The 16952-nt window shown below is 43.6% G+C and overlaps 1 protein-coding gene across 2 annotated transcripts in view; it reads left to right on the forward strand.

The window, feature by feature from the left end:
• Window positions 1–254: 254 nt before the first annotated feature.
• The window catches only part of TM9SF2 (transmembrane 9 superfamily member 2), a 69665-nt gene continuing 52967 nt past the window's right edge, over window positions 255–16952 (forward strand). Inside the window, exons 1-4 of one of the 2 annotated variants that reach the window (XM_073348591.2) lie at window positions 255–542; window positions 8253–8320; window positions 9340–9433; window positions 10492–10619. In XM_073348591.2, the coding sequence (XP_073204692.1) occupies window positions 324–542; window positions 8253–8320; window positions 9340–9433; window positions 10492–10619 (509 nt within the window). In that variant the 5' untranslated portion in view covers window positions 255–323. The remainder of the gene's footprint in view (window positions 543–8252; window positions 8321–9339; window positions 9434–10491; window positions 10620–16952) is intronic. The other variant, XM_073348582.2, reaches the window with a different exon arrangement.

Genomic DNA, 16952 nt, shown 5'->3' on the forward strand with positions numbered 1-16952 from the left:
CCTCCTTCTCCCCCCCACCCCGGGGAGACACCGGCACGCCCAGGCAGCCGCTCCGCTCCCGCGCGTCATAACGGACAAGCCGAGCAGGGTGACAAGCGAGCACCAGTAAACGTCAGCGGCCGCCCGGCTGCCCCGCCCCCCCAGGGTGTGAGCGGCGCGCGGGATGAGCCTGTTACTATAGTAACTGGCCGGGGACTGGGTGTGACCCGGAAGTAGTCTCTCAGCCCCCTCCCCCTCCGAGGGAGGGGCGGGGAGGTCAGCGCAGGGTGACGTGTCTGAGCCGGAAAACCGGAAGTCGCGGCTGCTGCGGGAACTGAGCCGTGATGCCGCTGCGAGGCCCACTACAGGCCGCCCGGCGCCCCCGCCCCGCCCGGCCACCGCCGCTGCGTGTCCCCGGGGCCATGGGTCTCCCGCGGCGGCGGCTGCTGCTGCTGCCTGTGGCGCTGCTGGCGGTGTGCGCGCCCCGCGGCGGAGCCTTCTACCTGCCGGGCCTGGCGCCCGTCAACTTCTGCGAGGAGGGCAAGGCGACTGCCGAGTGCAAGGTGAGCGGCGGGGCCGGTGGGAAGCCCGGGCCGGCCTCGTCTGCGCCCCGCGGTAGGGCTGAACGTGGTTCGCCGGCTGTGGGGCTGGGGCTGGCGCTGGGGATCGGGGATCGCTTCCCTGGCCTTGCCTCCTGCTAAGCGGGGCGAGGCGAGGCTCCCGCAGGAAACCTGCCTGGCCCCCGCCAGTGTTTGGGGTGGGGCTAGGGTTGCCAATCCTCCAGGATTGTCCAGGAGCCTCCAGGATTAAAGATTAATCTTTAATTAAAGATTGTCATGTGATGAAACCTCCAGGAATATGGACAACCAGAATTGGTAACCCTAGGTCTGGCTGAGGTGGCCCCTTGCTAGGTACTACTTCTCCTTAAGAAGAAAAGGAGGACTTGTGGCACCTTAGAGACTAACCAATTTGTTTGAGCATGAGCTTTCGTGAGCTACAGCTCACTTCATCAATGAAGTGAGCTGTAGCTCACGAAAGCTCATGCTCAGATATATTGGTTAGTCTCTAAGGTGCCACAAGTCCTCCTTTTCTTTTTGTGAATACAGACTAACACGGCTGGTACTCTGAAACTTCTCCTTGAGGAGGGTCTTAATGAAGTGTCAGGCTGGTGACCGCCTATGTGCTGGGGGGCTCCTGCCAGGGCCCTTGGGTGCCTCTGTGTCAGCCACATATAGGGTGGCATCTAATTTAGAGCTAGACTCCTTGATAATTGCCCCTTCTTGGTAAGGGTTAATTATTACTTGCAGTTAAACTAAACAGTACAGCCTTTGAGATCTCCCCTCATTTCACTGCAGTGCTAGTGGAATTGGTGGTGCACTGTGAGCTCTCTGGATGATTGATCCTGGCGACCTAATGCTTCCTGCTGTCACAGCTCTGCTGGGGTGTGAGATTTTCCCCCCAGAAGTTCCTGTGATCCATGTCTTTTGTAGATTTTTTTTCTCTCCTTAACATGCTGTCTCTACTTCATTAGTATTTCTTCAACAGTAATGTTGTGCTAGGTGTGCTGCAAGACTGCTTTTAGGGTTGCCAATCCTCCAGGATTGTCCTGGAGGTTGCAGGACTACATCCAACCAAAACAGGCAACCCTACTACCTAACCAGCTTACAATCAGGTGTAATGGGAGACAGCATTTTTACTGGCATAGATTAATGTTTGGGCTTTGCAGTATTTGTGAAATAATAAGCAGACATACAATGCAGAAGATGTGGCTGTCCCTTGATCACTTTGATTGCATGGAATGAGCTGCAGAATTTTTTTTTTTTAATGAAGCCATTTTATAGCTGCTAGGAGTTCAGGCAAGGATGATTATGATGGGGGGAATATGTGAACAGCTTATTTTTCCTGTTTAGCTGCATGAATGTCAATGTTGTATTTAATATGTATATACACACACACACACACACACAAAAATCTTTCATATATATATATATATATATATATATATATATATATATATATATATATATATAATCTGTCAAATATCAACACCACAGTGGGGCTGTGATGGAAATGGTGGTACTATGATAAGAGTGAACAGATGGACTACTACTTCAGTGTATTATTCAGGAATATATTTTCAGTTCTGCCTGGTAGTTACTAATTTATAAGGGAATTGTGAAACTTTCTTTTTTTTTTTTAACCATTTTGTTTTTCTTGATTTGTTTTCTCCAGCTGTCCTACAGACTTGCAACAAAAATTAATAGCATTCTGTATTATCCATTGAATTCTTTTATGCATTCCCTTCTAAACTAAATCTTAACAGAAGTTAATAAGTTAGTGACTTTTTTTTTAAACTGGAACTTTCTAAAATACATATACCTGCTTTGTCTCTTGAGTTCTAACTTCAAACTAACTTCTATTATCAGTGATCCTCTTTTTGTAAAATTTTTGTTTAACCTGTGTCCAATTGTAGGGAAAAGATTTATCTTTATTACAAGTTTATGGTGATATCATGAGTTGAAATTACACTGGTCTGTGTTTTGAGACTAGAATAAGCAGACTGAGGAACCAGTATAGGCCTAACATAGTTTTAAGGTCTTGTGTCTTACAAAGTCTCAGGGTTGGAAACTATTGTTACTTACTTGCTCGGGTCTCTGCTTTCTTATAGTATAAAGCACTAGACCATGGCCCTGTAAGGAAGCAGGCCTGTTATTTACAACTGCAATTCTGATTAGCATCTTTTACATCAAAAAAATGTACATTTATTTGATCCAGTAGCTGCTGAGTCAGTGGATCAGGGAACAAACACATCCCTAGTTGAAGTAACTTTGACGTACCAAAATAGAATATAAAATTAAATTCATATGGACTGAGTAATTATCACAGAGGTGTAGTAATTTTATATTGTTGATATGCTGTAAAATACAAGCCATTAATAACCAGTTCATAAGGTCTAACAGGTACTTCAGTATTTATCTTTTGTAGCATATCTTAGTTGTCAAAATATGGTAGGTCCTCTAAATATGTTGCAAAGCAGGACTGTGCCTTGAAGAGTTTACCATCTAAGACCCCAAGCTTCTAAATAACTCTCTAGGCAGACCCCTTTATCATAATGTGGACATACCCAGACACCCCTGCCGAGCCTCACCCAGTACATCCTGAACCCCCTTAGCCCTCCTTACCTGAACCCCTACCCCACTGAACCTCAGCCCTGCCTCTGGACCCACCCTGCACCCAGGCGCCCTGCCTCCGGACCCCCATCCCTGCACCCAGACCACCCCCCGTTGAGCTCCCTGCACTCAAACCACCACCCGTTGCCCCATCCTGAGCTTGTACACCCAGACCCCCACGCCACTGCCCCCAGCTAGCTGCTTCCAGATCTCCACCCCACCAAGCTCCACACCCAGACCCCTCCGCTGAGCCCCAGCTACTTTCACCTGGAAGCCCCTGCTGATCCCAGTGCCCCTGCACCTGGAACCCCACAATGAGCCTCTGTGCATCCGGATCCCTCCACACCAAGCCCCCAACTGAGCTGCCTGCACTTGGATTGTCCCACACAGAATCTTCTCACCCCACATCTGAATCCCCCTACACTTGGATCCTGCCTACCCCACACCTGGCGCAGAGGGGCAGGGCCCCAGGGTGTTTCTGGGGCAGGCCCAGGCCTTGTGCTATGTCAAAGTCAGGTGCATCCTCGCAGCTGAGTCGGTGTCCGGGGGTGGAGGGGCTGCAGGGTGATCTCCCACCTTCATGCAGCCAGTGGCCTGTGCTAACCACTGCCATGCTGGAGCCTCTGCATTTATTTATTGACAAATAAAACTTTCAGAATTTTAAAATATTCGCAGAACTTTTAATTTTTTGGCGCAGAATGCCTTCAAAGTAATTCTCCAGATATGGTGCATTTGCAACACTATACTTGAAATTGCTAATAATTGTACCCTACAGTAACATTATAATATTCTTTCATTTAGTTTTATATCTGTTTACCACACACTGCCCATTTGTTTATTCCTTTCATTCCATATTACATAAAAAAACCCCTACCCTGAAAGCATGTTAAGGTTGCAAAGTCAGGTACTCAGCAACTAGCAAGTGCCAGAATTAAGGCTGTTTCCAACTTCCATTCAGCTCCCTCTATGTTTGCTTTCTGATGCAGTCTATAGTTACAGAATTGTTGCTATTTTTCCCCCCACAGGATTCCTGCTTCATTTAGTGAATGGGCAGCTATTCAATATTTCTTTAGTCTCCTCATTCAGTGCATGGTTCTAAGCCTAGTTTAATGCAAACCCTGTACTGAATACAGAACTATGAATTTCCTCTAGGATGTTTCTCAGGTGCTGTTACCCACTGTGCTTCACAAACATTAGTACGTTTATCTTTCCTGTGAGATTCGATTGGCGTATTCCCGTTTTACAGGTGGGTACTGAGGCTCAGCGAAATTAAGGTCAATATTGTCAAAAGTGTCTACTAATTTTGGGTGCCCCCGGTGAGACACCTTGGGGCATGGTTTTTCAGAGTACTTAACATTTTTATAGCACTGCGTGTGTTTAGGCATAGCTACGATTGACTTCAGTTGCAGTTATGAGTGCTCAGCACTTGTGGGTATATCAAGGTGGGTATGCAGAAAATGAAGACCATGGAGTTAGTGGCCAGCTGTGAACATTTTGGTTTGTGAGTGTCCCAACATCACATAGGAACTCTGCTTGTTGCAGGAATAGAATCCAGTTCCCCAAAGTGGCATTCAGCTTCCTTAACCAGGAGGCCATCCTTTCACTTACTGTATTCCCCTGTCTCATTCACTACACATCTTCCACCTTCTGCAACAAATGGGGCTGATGTCCTACAAACAGCCTAATTCACTATCCAGCTATTCATTTCCAGAGTGTCATCTAATCTGTACGCTGAATGAGGCAGGGATACAGGCCGGATGGGTATGTGGTTATGTAATAAGACTGTATCATTCATACAAGGGAGTGGAATTAAGGGTGCACAGGCAACCTTAATTTTGGCACTTCCTACCTTTTTTGAGTTCTTGACTTTGCAACCTCAACGTTCTTTTAACATAGTCTGTCTACGTTGCCCCTCAGTTCAGACTACAGGGTGTGAATAGCAGTGTGCACCTAAGTGCTGCGCTATAACTCTCCCATGCGGACGCTGCGAGTGCAAACGTAAGGTGCCTTGTTCACGCTAATGTAGTTGTGTTTGAAGAGGCGAAGTTCACATGAGGGGTTTACATCTCAGCACTTCGGTATGTGCCCTGTAATCTGAACTGCAGAACAGTGTAGACATACCCATCGTTTCTTGTTTTTGTGAATTTCTGAATTCAAAACAAAACTGAAAAACAGAAATTCTGTCTTGTGAATACCCAGCTTGGGTCATCAGCAGGTTTCAGGTGTTCAGATCCACAGCATAGATCCCTAACTGGTACCATTAGTAGGCTGCTATCATCTATGTGGATGAGCACTAGAGAGGAGATGTGACACACTTTGCCTGTGAACGTCACAGCTATTTGCTGACCGCAAAGAAATATTGAGACTCTCTCCTGGGTTCAATTCCAGATTCTGTATGGGGGAGTGTGCTCTAGTAGCCACCCACCTTTCTGCTTCTACCCTGTCTCCCCTCTTAACTATTTATCTCTCCAGCTTCTGCCCATGCTTTCCCTCTATCTTGCTTCCCAGGCTTAAATTCTTGCCGCTTTGCATTCCAGTGTGGTTGCTTTCTCCTCATCTTCAATGCCTGGGTGCCAGCTGGGAGAGCATTCAGAATATAGGGCAGAGCAGGGGCGGGCAAACTATGGCCTGTGGGCCGGATGCAGCCCACCAGCCGTTTTATTCTGGCCCTCGAGTGCCTGCTGGGGAGTGGGGTCTGGGGCTTACCCCACTCCGATTCTTGGGTTGGGGGCTGCTCAGCATGTGATGTAGGGGCAGCCAGGGGGCTCTGTTCCGCATGCTGCCCCGCCCCAAGTGCCGCCCCTGCATCTCCCATTGACTGGGAACCGCAGCCAATGGGAGCTGCAGGGATGCCTGTGGATGGGGCGGCTTGCAGGCAGAGCTGCCTGGCTGCATCTTCACGTAGGACCCGAAGGGGGGACATATCGCTGCTTCCAGGAGCCAATTGAGGTAAGCGCTGCCTGGAGCCCTGCCCCACCCCCAACCCTCTGCCCCAGCCTGATTCCCCTCCGACCCCCTTGGTCCCAGCCTGGAATGCCCTCCTTCACCCCAAACCCCTCATCCTCAGCTGGAGCCCTCACGTGCTCTCCCCTCCCCCTACCCCTCCCCCCGCTGCAGCCTGGAGCCCCCTCTTGCACCCTGAACTCCTCATTTCTGGACCCATCCCAGAGCCCATACCCCCAGCCAGAGCCCTCACCCCCTCCCGCACCCCAACCCCAATTTTGTGAACATTCATGGCCTGCCATGTAATTTCTATACCCAGATGTGGCCATCAAGCCAAAAAATTTGCCCAACCCTGGGGTAGAGTCTCTTTGGCACATGTGAAGTCTGCTTAGTGTGTAGGAGCTGTGAGGGGATGGAGCATGGTCAGTACAGATGGAATCTTCAGAGAATTTAGCTGCCATGTTCTAACAAACCTTTACTGTGTGTGAGATCTGTGATTCTCACACCCCATCCTCCAGGGGCGTCTAGCTTGGCCAAACTTGGGGGAGTGTTCATGGGAATGGCAAAAAGTGCAACCCTCCTAATAAATTTGATATTCCTGCTGCAAAGCAGCTTTTCAGTGAAACTTTTGTAAGAATTTCTTTAACGTGGGCAAAACAATGTACTTTTTCTGTGCCACATTCTTTGAAATGTCTGGTGCTAAATTGAAACTTTAAACAAGCAGGAAAAACAAAGCCCCAGTCTCTGCCTCTTGCAGGCTCCTGGAATGGAAAATTTTAGCTCAAGTAGTTAGTTTGGCAAAGTTTTATACAGTAACTCCTCACTTAACATTGTAGTTATGTTCCGGAAAAATGCAGCTTTAAGCGAAACAATGTTAAGCGAATCTAATTTCCCATAAGAATGAATGTAAATGGAGGGGGGGGGGGGTTAGGTTTCAGGGAAAATTTTTTTTGCCATACAGTACTATAGTTGGGAGATGCCCCCCGCCTTACCCCACACAGGCACAGCCCACTGGCACTGGAGGACAGTGAGGCAGGCAAGGAGGCTGAAGGTGCTGTAAGCTAGGAGAACCATGTTGCGCAGCAGCAGCTTCCCCTACTCTGCAAGCACCAGGGGTGGAGGGCTTAACCCTCGGCCTACCACTCCACCCTTTCCCCCAAGCCCGCACCCTTAACCCGCCGCCTCTTCTTCCCCTTCTTTACTTTGCATGCTGCTTCCTCGCTCCTGCCCCCTCCTTCCCCCTGCCAGCTGGCTTGTGGCGTTCAGGGGGCAGGAGGAAGGGAGGGAGGAGCGAGGACTTGGCACGCAGCCTCCCCCTTCCCTCCCCAGTCTCTTGCCCGCGGCAGTCAGCTGGTTTGTGGGGTTCAAGAGGGAGGGGGAGCCTGCGTGCTGAGTCCTCGTTCCTCCCCCTCCCTCCTGAACGCCGCAAGCCAGCTGATTGCCAGAGGAGGGGGGTAAGGTGCTAATCCTCGGGGTCTGCCGGCGGGCGGGAGGCGCTGTGTGGGGGGGCTTAGGGGAGTTGATGTGGGGGCTGTCAGCTGTGGACAAAGCAGGCAGCCAGATGACATTATAGGAAAACATTGCACAACTTGAAATGGAGCATGTTCTGTAATTGAGCAGGGACATAAGATCGAAACAACGTTAAGCGAGAGGACGTTAAATGTGGAGTTACTGTAAGTACCTGAAAACAGGGTCTTATAATGGAAAGTATTGGGCAGCCTTAGCTATGGGCAGTGCTTCCAGGTCAGTCTGTAATCATGCATGTTCTTTTAAGGCTTTATTCAGCAAAAGTTGTCTTTATGTTTGCAAATTTTGCTTCTTCCTGTATTTTGAATGTAATTTGTTAGTGAGATAGTAATAGTTTAACTAAGCAGTTAAATCAACATGTATTTGTCATTCTAATTCAGAAATACCACTCCTGAGCATGATTTTCTGCTCCCTTGAACTTTGGGTAGTCACAGCTGTGCAGAGTGGATATGAAATGCTATCTTTCTGTGATATTGGAGAGCTTTACATTCACTTTGGGCAGGTGTAATTAAATACAAAGTGCAAGGCAGCTTTTTTTTGTAACTTTGATAGTGGTCATTAAACTTAACCCCAAGTCATACCTAGTGATATAATTTTAGTGTAATTTTGCTAATTGTGTCTTAACTTTTTCAGTCTGTGATAGAGCTGTTTGTGAACAGACTTGACTCTGTGGAATCTGTTCTTCCCTATGAATATACTGCGTAAGTGTACTAAACTTTGTTTTATGTGTAACTTCATTTGCCAACTCTTGCAAAAGGCAGTCTCTGAATGGTTTTCTTAAAACATTGTGAACAGAGATCCAATTTCTAGCATTTCTCCAGTGCATAGAAACCATTTATTCTGTTGAACAGGTTCCATTTGTGAGTATTTTGTAACCTAAACTATATTTGTGAATACCGTTAGTTAGAAAAGAATTTTTTACTTTCTAGTGCTAGTAGTAGTCATTCTGTAGGTCAAAGCACTGCTGCTGTCTTGATTAGCCTGCAGCCAGATGAATTAAAATTGTAATAACAAATGATATGGGATGGGGGATAGCAACAATTATTTTAACGAAGTATTAACTTTAAACATTTCCGTGCTATGTATCTTAGTAGTACAGGATGGAAAATGTGTGCAAACTGTGTTAATGCCATCACTTCAAAGAATGCTGCAGTGATTATTATCGAAGGGGGTTAAGTGTTAGTTAGTTTTTGCATTTTAATGGGTGCAAGTATGGTGCATTGTGATTCAGCCATGGCAATTCTGGGAATTTCCCAGTTAAATCCAGGGGTCAATAAAAGCATAATAACCTTGATTTTAATTGGTTCCCATGTGCCAAAGGGGTCCTCCGTATATATATTTTCAAGTAGCAGTCCAGTGTTGTCCTTTTCTTAAAGCAGTTATAGATTTCTAAATGTGTAGATTTAATAAATTCCTGGCTAAAATCCTAATGTGTACACTGATCTTCCAATGCATTTAAGTAAGTGTATTATTAAAGTATCTGTGTTTAATTTAAACTGAATTCTGAAATATTTGAAAGAGGCATTTTTAAAATAGCAGGTGTTGATTTTACACCTAGAGTCGCTCAGATTTTGGTAAGAAATCACTGAACTCTGACCAAAACCAAAAAAAAAAAACTGCAGGTGTTTGTCTTAGATTTGGCTGGATGGGAAGATTAGGCTTTGTTTGTACTATGTTTACATTTCAATCCTTGCTACAGCTTGCATATTCTCTAATTTAGGTTCGATTTTTGCCAAGCAGCAGATGAGAAACGTCCATCTGAAAATCTTGGTCAAGTATTGTTTGGAGAGAGAATAGAACCATCACCATATAAGGTTTGTGCTCGGCTAAAGGGTTTTCTGCAATAGAAAACAGAAAATTTGAAAGTCAATAAATTAAACAATTGTTCCTGATTTTAAGATACGTAATAGAAATTTGTAAACATAATATAGAATTAAAATACATGCTTCTCTTTCTGAATGTTTTTTTAAATAACATCATGTGACAGAAGGTATAATGTGTCTAACGGTGTAGATAAAATTGAATATGCGGGGATCTCTGTTACACAATTCTGTAGCTGTGGTATTCATTTCTTGTGTTCCTGAATCTATATAATTAATTTTTTCTAGCCCTTATGGTTGTAGAGAGAATCTTGAAAACTTGAATCAAGTGTCAACTGAAGCGATGTTGTCTTCCTATATTTTCAGAGAGCCTGAAACAATAGCTTTGATGGATGTGAACAGTTCTGTTAATCTCTGGCAGGGTCTTGTGGATGCCACTTTTGTTGAGCTGCAGAATTTGGCAAATTCCTGAGACCCCGAGTGCAGGCTTTTTTTTTTTTTTAATTTGTCATTTTGTTGAAATGTCTCCTTTTCCTGCTGGGTCCTGCCTGTATCTTACTCTTGCTCTCCAGCTTTTCTCAAAAAGCAGGAGTCCTGCTTGAAGCTGTAGAGTGGATAAACTATCAGTGTAGGTTCTGACCTACCTGCTCAACATTGCCACTGCTCAGATCCATGGAACATTTAAATAAAAAGTCTAAAATCATTGATGAAAACAGTCAATTAATCTTACATCAATTTATATATTTCAGTATTGAGGGTGTGTGTCTGTGTCTGCGAGGAAGGTAGAAATAAAATATATTATTACAAGGAAGTCCAGGGATTCTTGCTGTAGAGTACACAGAACCTGATTATATTATATTTTTAAAATAATACGGGATAATAAACATAGACATATAAAATACCAGGGTGTTAGGGTTGTCTGCTTGTGGGTTAACCACATAATTATAATTTAAGTTTTTATGGGATATATTTTGTTTAGTTTAATTTTAGTATAGAACAATACAGATTCTGTTGAAAGACTATTCAACTCAAATCCTGTCTCATTTTCTTAGTTTACATTTAAGAAGGAAGAGAAATGTAAATCTGTTTGCACAAAAGTGTATGACACAAAAAAATCAGAGGACAAGCAAAAATTGGACTTTCTGAAAAAAAGCATGTTGTTGAACTATCAGCATCATTGGTAAGTTAACTTTTTTTAAGATTTAAGAGCAAATTGGTTTATTTAGTATATTTGTATTAACTATTGTAAAATGGTGGTGCAAATTCAGCACTTCATGTTAACTGATGGAAATGGGAATTCTTCTGGTCTGTTCTCGTGCAGGGTTGGGGTGAGGAATTAATGTCATGTTACTTCTACATGGTACTTCCTCTGCTTTTATTGAAACATGCCACTCATAAATAGAATAGCTTAGCTGTAAAGCTTATGGTTCTCACATTACTTACTGTCTGAAGTCTTCATGCTAAAACAGCATGATTGTTAGATATGATTGTTGGTTTAAACCTGCAGCACTGTATGCTACTCTATGTAGAGGTCATGTTCCCTTTTTCTTGAGGGAAAACCTTGATTAAAGGACCTCCACGCTCTTTCTATGGCTCCCCTTTTGTCCTGGTTGGGAATACTTGCGCTGGAATCCATGTGTTCTGGAAGGAGTGGGTTTTGTTGAGGGGATGAACAGGCGGAAAATGTAATTTGTAAACTTTAATGCAGAGGTTCTCAAACCAGTGGTCCGTGAGCTCCATTCAGGTGGTCCGCGGATAGTTCCCTCTAAGGTGAGCTCCTGGGCTGCTGCACACAAGACAATGAAGGGCCACCACCTAATTAGTGGAGGCATGCACATGTAAAGTGAGGTGGTGGCCTCGGGGGGGGGGGGGGGGAATAGGGGGCAAGTGGGAGGGGGGTAGTGGGGTGAGAAGAGGGGGAGGGGGGAATTTGGGGTACACAGGGCTGTGGCGGCCAGAGAAAGAGGTGACTTTCCCCAGCTCCAGAGTTGCGGCTGCTGGGGACGGCCCTCCTTCCCAGCCTCAGCTCTGTGGCTGCTGTTGTGGGGGAGAGACCCTCTTTCCCAGCCCCAGCTCTGGGGCTGCTGCGGTGGTGGAGAGAGGCCACAGCCATCGCATTAGAAAGGTAAGACTACTGATATTAAAATACGAGTTTTGTGCTTTTATTTGTAGAACAAAAAATGTTTATTAATCGTTTCTTTTATATAGCACTTTCCATCCAAAGCGCTTTACAGTAGTTAACTAATGGTACAAACAACATTTGGAAAGATCATTAAGTGGTCTGCTGAGACCCTCAGCAATTTTCGAGTGGTCCATGGAAGAGAAGTTTGAGAACCACTGCTTTAATAACAGGAAACGTACAGCCAGTAAAAGTTAAGTGACAGATGGTCAATGAAAATTACAGATTTATCTTTATATTCTATAGTTTGGAGGAAGAAGGAGGATCTCTGACTTGGGACAATCACATAGTCTATGTAGCCAGTTGTTTCACCCTTCAATTCCCTCTGTTTATCTATTTTTCTCTTTGTGTGTATTTCCACAGGATCTTAAATGATAGGCCCATGACCTGAATGAAGGCCTCTTGGTGCAACTGTAATAATAATAAAAAAACCCTATGCATTGCAGCTATCAAAACACTTTTAAAAATTTATTTATTTTTACAGTGAATAGGAAAGAGTATGCTATAAAAGTAGTGCATGAACCTAATAATTAAGGCTACGATTTAGTTACAGAGGTTGCGGAAGTCACAGAATCCATGACTTCCAGTGACCTCTGTGACTTCAATGGTTGGGAGGTGCAGGGTCCCCTGCAGGGGCAGGAGCTGTGGCTGCCGAGTTGTGGGGGCTGCCAGAGGTGGTGGGGGAACCCCTGCGCAGCTGCCCCACTTCAGGCGGTGTGGGGATCTGCGGATCCCCATTTTGTCCCAAATATTTTTAGTAAAAATCACAGACAGGTCACAAGCAAAAAAGAAAAATTCACAAAAACCATGACCTTTGTTTTTTGCCTGTGACCTATTTTACTAAAAATATCCGACACAAAATCTTAGCCTTGCTAATGATTACATATTGCTTACCTGGGTTCAACAGTGCCTGCCAGACTCAGAGGTCCTTGTCTTGAGGAACTTACATGGACATATTAACAAAAGGGCAGATAGTGTTAAGAGTAAATGTTACAGGTGTGATAGTAAGCATGTTTCTTGTTCCTTTACTATTGTATTTTTTAATTATTATTTTTAGAAGGCTGAATCCAACTCTTAATGAAGTGAACAAGAGTTTTTCAGCTGTGTTCGTGGGAACTGGGTAGGGCCAGTGGGGTGGAATAGGACTTACAGAAGTTAGCTTTTAGGCAATATTTGAAAAAAGGAGTAGGTCAGAACATGGTGGACCAAGTCAAGGATGGGGTGCCACATGCTAGTGCAAATGAACTAGGAAGCATACATAAACTGTGAAAGACAAATTAATTTTATGAAGACTGAAGTTTTACATTTGTAAAGTAAGAGTACCAAGTAAAATTTGAGAGGGGGTTTAATGTGACTTGGTCCTTCTAAATCTGAGTGTAAACTAAGTTACTAATTTGGTGTATGTTTAATAATATTTGCAGTCTGGATCTTGCTTTCAAAACTTTGTAGGACTGAATTATGTTGGTCTGGCACAATCAAAGATGCAGCCTGAAAAAGTGTGCGTCTTCTGTGTCTAAATGAAAGAATTAATTTTCTGGGGCTGTCATTCTAGCACTTTCTAAAACATTAAATTCACTTGTTGCTAAAACATTTTCAAGTGTTGTCATTTGAGCCATAAGAATGATGAGCTACTAAGTGTAATTGCAGACTTTCCTTTTTGCAACTTCAGAGTTAGTTAGTATAATTAACTACTCATTGTTCATGGAATCTGAAGTAGGATTGTTTAATAAACTATTTTTCCAATTTGAATGCAATGGAGTGCTTCCCCCCTCAAATTAAATATTTGAGTAAATTAACCTGTATTTTTCAACTGTAGTGCTGATATCACCAGTACGTTTGATGGTACAAATAATTTGATAGAATTTTTTTAGCCCAAACAAGATGCAGCTCCACGGTTCAGTAAAATTTTTTGTTTATAACACTATCCTCTCTCTCTTTTTTTTTAAATTGTCAGGTTAGTCTATTTATTGCCTGTTACTAGTTAGTCTGCGGGCCTAGTTCAGCCCTCTGTCACTGTCTTAGAATTGCAGGGAAATTCACCTGGATATCTCTCATGGTAGTGCAAGGTGCCCACAACTACAACTCCACAAAAATGGCTAGTGCAGCTTCAAATGGTGGTGGCACCAGCAATGAACAAGGCATGACCAGGGCATACAACTGATGTGGAAGCTGCACAGGAAATAAACTGGATTAGCATCAGCACTGTTACCTTTATCAAACAAACCTGTAATCTCGTCAGAGAGAGACATTTAAGTTAGTTTGATAGGATCTATTTTCCAGGTTGATTTGCATGAATATTAATAGAGTCCCATTTCAGCCAGGCCATTTTTTTTGCACAGGACTGTTGTCAGGCTGACAGGACTATAATTATCTGGGTCACTATGTTTACCTTTTAAAAATATTGGCACAACATTAGCTGTCTTCTGGAACTTCTCCTGTGTTCCAAGAGTTATTGAAAATCAGTGTTAACAGTCCAGCAAGCACCTCAGCTAGCTCTTCTAAAAACTCTTAGATGCAAGTTATTTGGACCTTCTAATTTAAGTATCTAAGTTTAGTAACTGCTGTTTAACACTCTCCTGAGCTACTGTTGGAATGAAAAAGGATATCATATTATATGACTACATCATCTGTCTTTTCCAAATACAGAGCAGAAATATTTATTGAACCCTTTTTTGCTTTTCCTGCATTACCAACAATTTGGATATCCATTTAATAATGGACCAGTAGCACTGTTGAGTCGTCTTGTTTTTCATACACTTAAGCAACCTGCTTATTGTCATTACCTCTCCTGGTCATAGGTTTCTCCTTGTGTCCTTATGTTTCCCTTATCAATTCTCTACTTAAGCTCCTTCTGAACTCTTGGATGTATACCGTCTGGGCCTACTGGTGTAGTGTTTTTTTTGTTTGCTTGTTTTTTGTTTTTTGAAATTTGTTTCAGTATTGCTACTTCTGATGCATCAATCTTTGATGGTACTTCATCTTTATTACCAGAAGAAAGTTAGACTACATCATCTGCAGGAAAAACTGTTGTTTCACTTATCTTAGCCCTATCAAGTGAGGGGAAGAACAAACTAAAGCATAATCTGATTTCTAGCATTGAGGGTTGTGAAGATAACCTAACCTGCCAAATGTGAACAAAGTGTAGGAAGATGCAATGTTGTCTTCTGAGGTCTGTAAATAGATCACTTTTAATCATTTGCCACGGATATCTGCCCAGCAGCAACAACATGGTGAAATGAATAGGATTCTGGTCAGTTTCACAGCTGCTCTTCAGAGCCCTGTGGGAATCTGGAAACTGTAAACAATCCTGACAAGTACATGTTGTTGCTGTAGACATTAAAAGTTTACTTGCGGGGAAATAGGACCACCCTAAAAGCACTCCTCTTCCCAGTATCTGGGGCAGAAGAGGGGAAAGCACCTTGTTGCTCTACAACATTGGTGGGTATCCCACCCTTCTTCTGGCCAGAAACTGATAGGAGGAGATAAGGTTTTTCTGGTTTTGGTTTTCCCCGGTCCTGGCTTCCTACCTACTTACTGTTGGAGGTTATTCTCCAAGCTGCTAATGGTCTTTGGGGGGGAGAGAGATGCTGGCTAGTAAGAGTCCTCTTTTGCTTCTGCTCTGTGTCAACATCAACATGGAGCTGCGGGCTAGAGACTTTCCTTTGTACCTGAGATCAGAGAGAGCAGGCTGGGAAGAAGAACCTGCTTGGTCTGCTCTTAGGAATGGAGGACTGTGTAGCAGTGAAGAGGAACCTTCTAAGTGATAGAGGGAGAGAATTAAATTGATTTATTGAGGTGTGGTTTTGGGGAGGGCATGGTGATGCAGGAAATTTTCTCTAGGACTTTTAGATTTAGTCCTTGGGTGAGTAGGTGTTGGTGACCCTTTCTTTTTTTCCTCCCTCATACCCTGATTACCTGACTTCTCAGGTTGGAGCAGCCAGTTTCTGGTGCCTTGGGAGCAGCAAATTGAATCTCTTGATAGCAGTCCATGGGTGAATTAAACCTTAAGTACTTTTTTTTTACCCAAAATGGTTTAATGTCAGTGTAATGCAAAGAAAATATATGGAAGATACTAAAGCAAATACCTATCGTATTGGCTTTACCAGGGCTTCCTGGAGAATTGGTCCATGAAATCTCTCTTCCATAACTTTTGTTTTACTGGGTATCTTGGGACACTGTGTTTGTTAGCATTTCTGGCCCACTAACAATAAGACACTTAATGGTAAAGGTGATTCAATAACTCAGTGCATTTGTACCAATATGTAGCATTAAGACACAACAGGACGTTTTATTTGTCCAGTGATGCAAATAAAGTGACTGCAGTCTTGTGTCTTCAGCCACTTAAGACATATTAATGGACCAGTAAAACGTACCCTGGAGTGTTTTAATGGTGTTCTAATTACAGCTATTGGATTTTTTAAAATTCTTTTAAATGATTTCTTTTTGGACTTATCCTTCCACAATGGAAAAAACTTCATAGTGGAAAGAGGGGTGGTGGTAGACAACTTCTTTTTTTTTAAAATGTATATTTTTGTTGTTGACATTTTTCGTTTCCATTTATGTTAGCTCTCCTGCCATATCCTGCTGTCTTGTCTTCTCCTCCTGCAGCTCCTCACAGGGGGCTGGGCTGCTTTCAAGATTTATCTATTAAGCCTAAATTGGAAACTTACTGTGCTCTTGATTTTTAGCCTTTTTAACAATAAAACAATCTTGTGAAGAGCTGCTGGAGGGAGGTGTGAAAGCAGCTGCTTTTCACCTAACTATAGTAGCTCTCAACTTTTTACCCCATGTAAACTCACTAGTTAAAATAGTTCATACCATCAGGGAAGCACAGTTGAGCATGGTGGTCAGGAATGCACTTCAGTAAGGAAAAACACTGCCTACTCTGAGCTGCCATACTTTTTTCCATTTAACTTTACTAGGACTTCCTCATTTGTGGCAGTTTTTTACTAGAAAAGCTGATGCTGAAGTGGGAATTCATCTGAAACACTCAATTCAGCTTTCTTTAGAAAGTAAAAGTTGAAATGTGCCAAGGAAGCCCTATTGTGGACAGTGAGGAGGGGGAAAAGATCCGTGGGGAACAGAGTGACGGTTGTGCATCGTGTACTGTGGTAGTGATAATGGCAAGGTTTGTGTCTGAGGGTATGTCTACACTACGGAATAAGGTCGAATTTATAGAAGTCGTTTTTTTAGAAATCGGTTTTATATATTCGAGTGTGTGTGTCCCCACAGAAAATGCTCCAAGTGCATTAACTCGGCGGAGTGCTTCCACAGTACCGAGGCTAGAATCGACTTCCGGAGCATTGCACTGTGGATAGCTATCCCACAGTTCCC

The sequence above is a fragment of the Lepidochelys kempii genome, chromosome 1, assembly GCF_965140285.1.
Source record: "Lepidochelys kempii isolate rLepKem1 chromosome 1, rLepKem1.hap1, whole genome shotgun sequence".
NCBI lineage: Eukaryota > Metazoa > Chordata > Testudines > Cheloniidae > Lepidochelys > Lepidochelys kempii.